At 42.9% G+C, this 10,769-nt stretch overlaps 1 protein-coding gene across 1 annotated transcript; it reads left to right on the top strand.

Annotated features, from left to right (window-relative positions):
- The first annotated feature begins 7,708 nt into the window (after nt 1–7,708).
- Nucleotides 7,709–9,703, top strand: LOC109739672 (uncharacterized). Its single transcript, XM_020298746.4, has 2 exons — nt 7,709–8,217; nt 8,940–9,703. Exons 1-2 carry the CDS (start codon nt 7,887–7,889, stop codon nt 9,467–9,469), a joined length of 861 nt encoding a protein of 286 aa, XP_020154335.1. The 5' UTR covers nt 7,709–7,886; the 3' UTR covers nt 9,470–9,703.
- The last annotated feature ends 1,066 nt before the right edge of the window (nt 9,704–10,769 follow it).

Genomic DNA, 10,769 nt, shown 5'->3' with positions numbered 1-10,769 from the left:
CTGGGCGCGCCCTCCACCCTCGTGGGCCTCTCGTGGCTCCCCTGACCGACTTATTTCGCCTATATATATCCATATACCCTAAAACCATCGTGGAACAGAATAGATCGGGAGTTCCGCCGCCGCAAGCCTCTGTAGCCACCAAAAACCAATCGGGACCCTGTTCCGGCACCCTGCCGGAGGGGGGAACCCTCACCCGTGGCCATCTTCATCATCCCGGCGCTCTCCATGACGAGGAGGGAGTAGTTCACCCTCGGGGCTGAGGGTATGTACCAGTAGCTATGTGTTTGATCTCTATCTCTCTCGTGTTCTTGAGGTGATACGATCTTGATGTATCGCGAGCTTTGCTATTATAGTTGGACCTTATGATGTTTCTCCCCCTCTACTCTCTTGTAATGGATTGAGTTTTCCCTTTGAAGTTATCTTATCGGATTGAGTCTTTAAGGATTTGCGAACACTTGATGTATGTCTTGTGTGGGATACCCGTGGTGACAATGGGGTATTCTATTGATCCACTTGATGTATGTTTTGGTGATCAACTTGCGGGTTCCGCCCATGAACCTATGCATAGGGGTTGGCACACGTTTTCGTCTTGACTCTCCGGTAGAAACTTTGGGGCACTCTTTGAAGTACTTTGTGTTGGTTTGAATAGATGAATCTGAGATTGTGTGATGCATATCATATAATCATACCCACGGATACTTGAGGTGACATTGGAGTATCTAGGTGACATTAGTGTTTTGGTTGATTTGTGTCTTAAGGTGTTATTCTAGTACGAACTCTATGATAGATTGAACGGAAAGAATAGCTTCGTGTTATTTTACTACGGACTCTTGAATAGATTGAGCAGAAAGAATAACTTTGAGGTGGTTTCGTACCCTACCATAATCTCTTCGTTTGTTCTCCGTTATTAGTGACTTTGGAGTGACTCTTTGTTGCATGTTGAGGGATAGTTATATGATCCAATTATGTTATTACTGTTGAGAGAACTTGCACTAGTGAAAGTATGAACCCTATGCCTTGTTTCAACGCATTGCAATACCGTTTTCGCTCACTTTTATCACTTGCTACCTTGCTGTTTTTATATTTTCAGATTACAAATACCTATATCTACCATCCATATTGCACTTATATCACCATCTCTTCGCCGAACTAGTGCACCTATACAATTTACCATTGTATTGGTTGTGTTGGGGACACAAGAGACTCTTTGTTATTTGGTTGCAGGGTTGCTTGAGAGAGACCATCTTCATCCTACGCCTCCCACGGATTGATAAACCTTAGGTCATCCACTTGAGGGAAATTTGCTACTGTCATACAAACCTCTGCACTTGGAGGCCCAACAACGTCTACAAGAAGAAGGTTGTGTAGTAGACATCAAGATCTTTTCTGGCGCCGTTGCCGGGGAGGTGAGTGCTTGAAGGTATATCTTTAGATCTTGCAATCGAATCTTTTAGTTTCTTGTTTTATCACTAGTTTAGTCTATAAAAGAAAACTACAAAAAAATGGAATTAAGTTTTCCTCATACGCTTCATCTTTTTAATATCTTTCGTGAGTATGATGGAAAGGAAAATTGTGCTCAATTGCTAGAAGAAGAATGCATTAAAATGTTTGGTACTAGATCTGCAATGTTGTTAGTATGAATTCCTTGAATATCCATGATGCTAATGATATGCAAAGCCACAAGCTTGGGGAAGCTATGTTTGATGAAGATGATATTTTTTGTCCCCCAAGCTTTGATGAGCAAATTTACTATGATGAAAGCATGCCTCCTATCTATGATGATTATTGTGATGACACGTATGCTTTAAAGAATAATGATAACCATGAAACTTGTCATCTTGATCTTAATTTTCAATCATATGATAGTTATTTTTTTGAGTTTGCTCCCACTACTATTCATGAGAATAAATTTGCTTATGTGGAGAGTAATAAAAATTATATGCTTGTAGATCATGAAAAGAATGCTTTATGTGATGGTTATATTGTTGAATTCATTCATGATGCTACTGAAAATTATTATGAGGGAGGAATATATACTTGTAGGAATTGCAATAATATCAAGTTTCCTCTCTATGTGCTTAAAGTTTTGAAGTTATGCTTGTTTTGCCTTCCTATGCTAGTTGATTATTGTTCCGATAAGTTGTTTTCTCACAAAATCCCTATGCATAGGAAGTGGGTTAGACTTAAATGTGCTAGTCATATTCTTCATGATGCTCTCTTTATGTTTCAACTCTTATCTTTTATGTGAGCATCATTGAAATCATCATGTCTAGCTAGGGGCGTTAAACGTTAGCGCTTGTTGGGAGGCAACCCAATTTTCATTTTTGTTCTTTCTTTTTGGTTCTGTTTAGTAATAAATATTTCATATAGCCTCTGGTTAGATGTGGTTTTATGTTTTAATTAGTGTTTGTGCCAAGTAAGACCTATAGGATCTTCTTGGATGATAATTATTTGATCTTGCTGAAAATTTCAGAAACTTTCTGTTCACAAAAACAATTGTTTAAAATCACCAGAACGTGATAAACTACTTATTCCAATTGCAGCAGATCAATAATCAAATTATCTAGGTCGTCCTATTTTTGTAGATTTTTCTGAGTTCCAGAAGTTTGCGTTAGTTACAGATTACTACAGACTGTTCTGTTTTTGACAGATTCTGTTTTTCGTGTGTTGTTTGCTTATTTTGATGAATCTATGGCTAGTAAAATAGTTTATAAACCATAGAGAAGTTGGAATACAGTAGATTTAACACCAATACAAATAAAGAATGAGTTCATTACAGTATCTTGAAGTGGTGTTTTGTTTTCTTTCGCTAACGGAGCTCACGAGATTTTCTGTTAAGTTTTGTGTTGTGAAGTTTTCAAGTTTTGGGTAAAGATTCGATAGACTACGGGATAAGGAGTGGAAAGAGCCTAAGCTTGGGGATGCCCCAGGCACCCTAAGGTAATATTCAAGGACAACCAAGAGCCTAAGCTTGGGGATGCCCCAGAAGGCATCCCCTCTTTCGTCTTCGTTCATCAGTAACTTTACTTGGAGCTATATTTTTATTCACCACATGATATGTGTTTTGCTTGGAGCGTCATTTTATTTTCTTTTGTTTTGCTTGCTGTTTGAATAAAATACCAAGATCTGAAATTATTAAATGTTAGAGAGTCTTCACACAGTTACATAATTATTCAACTACTCATTGATCTTCACTTATATCTTTTGGAGCAGTTTGTCATTTGCTCTAGTGCTTCACTTATATCTTTTTAGAGCACGGCCGTGGTTTTAATTTGAAGAAATAGATGAACTCTCATGCTTCACCTATATTATTTTGAGAGTCTTTTAGAACAGCATGGTAATTTGCTTTGGTTATGAATTTAGTCCTAATATAATGGGAATCCAAGAGGGATATAATAAAAACTATCATATAAAGTGCATTGAATACTATGAGAAGTTTGATTCTTTATGATTGTTTTGAGATATGAAGATGGTGATATTAGAGTTATGCTAGTTGAGTAGTTGTGAATTTGAGAAATACTTGTGTTAAAGTTTGTGATTCCCGTAGCATGCCCGTATGGTGAACCGTTATGTGATGAAGTCGGAGCATGATTTATTTATTGATTGTCTTCCTTATGAGTGGCGGTCGGGGACGAGCGATGGTCTTTTCCTACCAATCTATCCCCCTGGGAGCATGCGCGTAGTACTTCGTTTCGATAACTAATAGATTTTTGCAATAAGTATGTGAGTTCTTTATGACTAAGGTTGAGTCCATGGATTATACACACTCTCACCCTTCCACCATTGCTAGCCTCTCTAATACCGCGCACCTTTCGCCGGTATCATACACCCACCATATACCTTCCTCAAAACAGCCACCATACCTACCTATTATGGCATTTCCATAGCCATTCCGAGATATATTGCCATGCAACTTACCACCGTTCCGTTATGACATGCTCCATCATTGTCATATTGCTTTGCATGATCATGTAGTTGACATCATATTTGTGGCAAAGACACCGTTCATAATTCTTTCATACATGTCACTCATGAGTCATTGTACATCCCGGTACACCGCCGGAGGCATTCATTTAGAGTCATATCTTGTTCTAAGTATTGAGTTGTAATTCTTGAGTTGTAAGTAAGTAAAAGTGTGATGATCATCATTATTAGAGCATTGTCCCAGTGAGGAAAGGATGTTGGAGACTATGATTCCCCCACAAGTCGGGATGAGACTCCGGACTAAAAAAAAGAGGCCATAAAAAAAAGAGAAAATGCCCAAACAAAAAAAATGAGAGAAAAAAGAGAGAAGGGACAATGCTACTATCCTTGTACCACACTTGTGCTTCAAAGTAGCACCATAATCTTCATGATAGAGAGTCTCCTATGTTGTCACTTTCATATACTAGTGGGAATCTTTCATTATAGAACTTGGCTGGCATATTCCAATGATGGGCTTCCTCAAAATGCCCTAGGTCTTCGTGAGCAAGCGAGTTGGATGCACACCCACTTAGTTTCTTTTGTTGAGCTTTCATACACTTATAGCTCTAGTGCATCCGTTGCATGGCAATCCCTACTCACTCACATTGATATCTATTGATGGACATCTCCATAGCCTGTTGATACGCCTAGTTGATGTGAGACTATCTTCTCCTTTTTGTCTTCTCCACAACCACCATTCTATTCCACCTATAGTGCTATGTCCATGGCTCACACTCATGTATTGCATGAAAGTTGAAAAAGTTTGAGAACATCAAAAGTATGAAACAATTGCTTGGCTTGTCATCGGGGTTGTGCATGATTTAAATATTTTGTGTGATGAAGATAGAGCATAGCTAGACTATATGATTTTGTAGGGATAGCTTGCTTTGGCCATGTTATTTTGAGAAGACATGATTGCTTTATTAGTATGCTTGAAGTATTATTATTTTCATGTCAATATTAAACTTTTGTCTTGAATCTTATGGATCTGAATATTCTTGCCACAATAAATAAGATTACATTGATAAATATGTTAGGTAGCATTCCACATCAAAAATTCTGTTTTTATCATTTACCTACTCGAGGACGAGCAGGAATTAAGCTTGGGGATGCTAATACGTCTCCAACGTATCTATAATTTTTGATTGTTCCATGCTATTATATTATCTGTTTTTGGATGTTTATGGGCTTTATTATACACTTTTATATTATTTTTGGGACTAACCTATTAACCCAGAGCCCAGTGCCAGTTTCTGTTTTTTCCCTTGTTTCAGTGTTTCGCAGAAAAGGAATATCAAACGGAGTCCAAACGGAATGAAACCTTCGGGAGAGTTATTTTTGGAACGGAAGCAATCAAGGGGACTTGGATTACACGTCAGGGAATCAACGAGGAGAGCACGAGGTAGGAGGGCGCGCCTACCCCTGGGCACGCCCTCCACCCTCGTGGGCCCCTCGTGGCTCCCCTGACCGACTTCTTTCGCCTATATATATCCATATACTCTAAAACCATCGGGGAACATAATAGATCAGGAGTTCCGCCGCCGCAAGCCTCTGTAGCCACCAAAAACCAACCGGGACCCTGTTCTGGCACCCTGCCGGAGGGGGGAACCCTCACCGGTGGCCATCTTCATCATCCTGGCGCTCTCCATGACGAGGTGGGAGTAGTTCACCCTCGGGGCTGAGGGTATGTACCAGTAGCTATGTGTTTGATCTCTCTCTCTCTCTCTCGTGTTCTTGAGGTGATACGATCTTGATGTATCGCGAGCTTTGCTATTATAGTTGGACCTTATGATGTTTCTCCCCCTCTACTCTCTTGTAATGGATTGAGTTTTCCCTTTGAAGTTATCTTATCGGATTGAGTCTTTAAGGATTTGAGAACACTTGATGTATGTCTTGCGTGGGATACCCGTGGTGACAATGGGGTATTCTATTGATCCACTTGATGTATGCTTTGGTGATCAACTTGCGGGTTCCGCCCATGAACCTATGCATAGGGGTTGGCACACGTTTTCGTCTTGACTCTCCGGTAGAAACTTTGGGGCACTCTTTGAAGTACTTTGTGTTGGTTTGAATAGATGAATCTGAGATTGTGTGATACATATCGTATAATCATACCCACGGATACTTGAGGTGACATTGGAGTATCTTGGTGACATTAGGGTTTTGGTTGATTTGTGTCTTAAGGTGTTATTCTAGTACGAACTCTATGATAGATTGAACGGAAAGAATAGCTTCATGTTATTTTACTACGGACTCTTGAATAGATTGAGCAGAAAGAATAACTTTGAGGTGGTTTCGTACCCTACCATAATCTCTTCGTTTGTTCTCCGCTATTAGTGACTTTGGAGTGACTCTTTGTTGCATGTTGAGGGATAGTTATATGATCCAATTATGTTATTATTGTTGAGAGAACTTGCACTAGTGAAAGTATGAACCCTAGGCCTTGTTTCAACGCATTGCAATACCGTTTTCGCTCACTTTTATTGCTTGATACCTTGCTGTTTTTATATTTTCAGATTACAAATACCTATATCTACCATCCATATTGCACTTGTATCACCATCTCTTCGCCGAACTAGTGCACCCATACAATTTACCATTGTATTGGGTGTGTTGGGGACACAAGAGACTCTTTGTTATTTGGTTGCAGGGTTGCTTGAGAGAGACCATCTTCATCCTATGCCTCCCACGGATTGATAAACCTTAGGTCATCCACTTGAGGGAAATTTGCTACTGTCATACAAACCTCTGCACTTGGAGGCCCAACAACGTCTACAAGAAAAAGGTTGTGTAGTAGACATCAGCGCTTGGTTTCTCCCGCGTGGGTCGCGGATGTGCGGGCAGGCGCGAGGCACCGACGAGGTGGCCGCAGTGGTGTAGATCCTTAGCGGAGGCGCGGTGACCCAACGTCAATGGGGCGCTTCGGGTCGTACCGGATCTGGGGCCGCTGCGGCGCTCCAGGGTGGCGGAGATCCGGCAAGCGATGTGGCGGTCACGAGGTGTGGCGGCTCAAATCTCATCTGGAGCTTTCTGGTGTGGTTGTGTGGGCTTCACGGAGGGGTTCCGTGTCCTCGGCGCTTGCGCCCGGTGGCTCTGGCCATTCCTCTCGCTAAAGCACAACCGTGCCTCTCTCGAAAGCAAAACCGTGCCTCTCGCGGAAAAAAAAGAAAACACATTTTTTTTCCATTTCCAAGAGTCATGGCCGTGACTCTCGTGAAAGCAAAACCGTGCCTCTCGCGGAAGCAAAACCGTGACTCTGGCAAAATAAAAAACGCGTTTTTTCACACACACAAAAATTCTTTTCGTATTCTTTTTTGTTTCAAAAGTTAAGGAAGACCGGTGAAAAACCGAAACGTCGAAAAAACCTAGAAAAACGTTTAAAAAGCCAAAAACGCGTATGAAAAAAAAAACAAAATCCGAAGAGAACGCCCAGAGCGCGACACGTGGCGGGTGACCGAGAGCGTGTCAAGTGGCGTTGATCTCTGCAAGCCTTCCAAAGGAGCGCTCTTTAACTTTTTTTTGTTGAGGGGCGCACGTTAACTAGTTGCTCTCACCAAGCTCATACCGCCGCTTAAAAGGGCCAAACTTCTTTCTCTAAAAAAAAAGAGGCCCAGCTCGCTGTGCTCACCTATCGTGGCCCTCAAGCTTGCCCTTTGCTTTTAAAAGGGTGGATTTTTCTGGCTTATCGAACATTGCGTGCCACGCACGGTGTTTCTACAAACCGACTTAGGTAGAAACGGAAACGGAAACGCACCCAAGGTCCCAAGCTGTAGAGTCCAGCCCGTAGTCCATATATATCCCGACGCCACGCCACACGATATATCTGCCAACCAATCCGAACCACACGTCCCACAGCTCGCGAGTTCGCAACCAAGCCGCCGCACCCCCGAACCCTGAACCCCGGCGAAGCAGCGACGGCAGCCATGGCGGCGGCGAAGATCAGGTGGGGGGAGCTAGACGAGGAGGACGACGGCGGCGACCTCGACTTCCTGCTCCCGCCGCCGGTCGTCGTCGGGCCCGACGCCAACGGCCTCAAGAAGACGATCCACTACCGCTTCGACGACGACGGCAACAAGGTCAAGGTTACCACCACCACCCGCGTCGTCAAGCTCGCCCGCACGCGCCTCTCCAAGGCGGCCGTCGAGCGCCGCTCCTGGGCCAAGTTCGGCGACGCCGCCAGCGGCGACGACGCCTCCGCGCGCCTCACCGTCGTCTCCACCGAGGAGATCTTCCTCGAGCGCCCACGCGCCCCAGGTTCGTCCATCCTCTCTCTATCCCCACCACCTAGATCATCGTTACATCTGTGTCGGATAATATGTTGTTTGTCACCAAAGGTTCTTGATTCGCGTGTTTTGAAGCAACGCTGCTGTGCTGGTTGTGTAAGATAAGAGGACATACTAGCTAGTTTTGCACATCTGCTACGAAAATTGAGTTCTACATTAAGAGAAGCTGCGATTGAGTTTAATCAATTTCATGAGATCTAGCTAGATAGGTTTCCTTGAATAAATCTGTTCTGTTTGAGTTAGGTAGGCGATTCAAGGACGCTGCTTGCAGGCCATGTATAGTGTCTGATCATTGGATTTCCAGTTGCAGTTGTGAACTTGTGATGCACTATCGGTTATGGAGTAGCTTAGAGGTTCCTGAAAGCTGTTTCTTGGCTGATGGGCGCCATGTTAATTGTAACTTGTCTGTAACATGTAACTTGTCTATTTAGGCCATTGCTCACGCTCTAGCATGAACACTGCTATTGGTCCATCCTTATTGTGGTTCTGAAGTCCCTAAACATGTCCCCATCTTATAGGCCATTGCTCACGCTCTAGCATGAATTGTGGTTCTGAAGTCCCTAAACATGTCCCCATCTTATAGGCCATTGCTCACGCTCTAGCATGAACACTGCTGTTGGTCCATCCTTATTGTGGTTCTGAAGTCCCTAAACATGTCCCCATCTTATTTGCTAACTTTTCACTTGATTGTAGGGAGCAAGGCTGATGAACCAAGTGCTTCCAATGATGCACTGGAAACGGCAAACAAAGGTACTGCTCTCATGGTCTGCAGATCCTGTGGCAAGAAGGGTGACCACTGGACCGCAAAGTGCCCCTACAAGGATCTCGTCGATACTCTGGACAGGCCTCCTACTTCTGACGGACCCGCAGCACTGAATGATCCCGCTAAGAGCTCGTATGTTCCTCCGAGGCTAAGGAAGGATGCTGTTTATCAAGATGGTGGGCACGACATGAGGCGCAGGAACGATGAGAACTCTGTCCGCGTTACCAATTTATCTGAGGACACCCGTGAGCCTGACCTCCTCGAGCTGTTCCGTGCGTTTGGCCCTGTTAGCCGAGTCTATGTTGCGCTGGATCAGAGGACTGGATCAAGCAGGGGCTTTGGCTTCGTCAACTTTGTCCAGAGGGAGGATGCTGAGAAGGCTATTAGCAAGCTCAATGGCTATGGTTATGATAACCTCATCCTCCATGTTGAGTGGGCAACACCTCGGCCTAGTAATTAGTTGTTGCCTTCGTTTCTCAAATCAAGACAGGGAAAAGTTTGTTACTGCCTACTAGCACATACAGATTTACTGCTGGGTGTCTTATTGGTATGGTCTTTGAAGTACTCGTAGTAGTTTTGTGTCAGTGTGAATGACATTGCTTTTGTACACATGTGGATTTTGTTTGTAAGGATGGGATGAGAGTTTCGCACTTAAATTTTGCAAAGCTTTTGCTTTCTTTGGTTACCAGCAAAATTTGTGCCACCATAGCTTCAGGCTCTATTTTTCTTCTCATCAAAAAGTGAAAGTCGCCAAAGCACTTCCCGGCGAACTCTTCCAATATCTTCCAGGAAATCCCCGCTGACATCTCCAAATTCTGAGAGTAGAGTGTTCATCCAGCGGTTATCTTTCGATGCCGCAAGGAAGAGCAGAAATTCAACAATAAGTGATTTCCAACTTAGTCACTTCACATGACCTAAAAACTGTATCAAGTTCCTGTAGGGCATTCTCAAGTGTGCTCCTTTAAAGAGGAGCAAAATACACGAGCAAGTGGAGTAGAGCCCTTAAATACCCATAGTGCTGTGCAAAGCAATAGGCATTCCACCAGAAGATTGGGTGATGGCAGGTCGCAGCAAGAGTGTCAACGGTCTGTAGACCTCCATTTTTTTTCTATAAACAGCCTGCAAGTTTCTGAATTTTCTCCATTGCCCTGTGCAGCAATACCATAACATGGAAAATGCTCAAATGAGAAAAATGCCCACCATTAGTTCCATCCGTGCCAGAATCCATGGCACTTACTAAATCACGCCCTTCAACATCTGTTTTTTCTTCAGCGCTGGCTGCTTCAGTGATTTTATCCCCGCGAGGTGAAGAAAGTTTGTTGATTATGTCAATGATGATGTCAACACCAGTACCTCTAAGGGTGTGTTTGGTTGAAGAACCAACTGTTATGGAATGGAATGGTTCCATTCCAAAGGAACGGGTCAGTTCCGTTCCTGTGTTTGGTATCAGCAAAAAAGTAGAATGGAATGGTCCCATTCCTGTGTTTGATTTGGAAGCATGGAATGAAAAACGGAATAACAAAAATTCAAAATTTTGGCAGCATTTCTTTTGTACTTAGAAAAAACATAACACTATATATTGACAAGCATGATACATATATGATATTACACAGAACACAATTTTCGACAACAATATCATAATATAGCAAGTTCATTTTCCGTGTGAATATACAAACATACACCATAATACTTCACAGCGGCAATCAGGATCTTCGTAGGCGTTTTCTTTTCTGTGTACATGACGCCAAAGGTAAAGAAAA

The sequence above is a fragment of the Aegilops tauschii genome, chromosome 4 (genome assembly GCF_002575655.3).
Source record: "Aegilops tauschii subsp. strangulata cultivar AL8/78 chromosome 4, Aet v6.0, whole genome shotgun sequence".
Taxonomy (NCBI): Eukaryota; Viridiplantae; Streptophyta; class Magnoliopsida; order Poales; family Poaceae; genus Aegilops; species Aegilops tauschii.
Note: the sequence above shows the minus strand (reverse complement) of the source record. Positions and strands in the feature narration are given on the sequence as shown.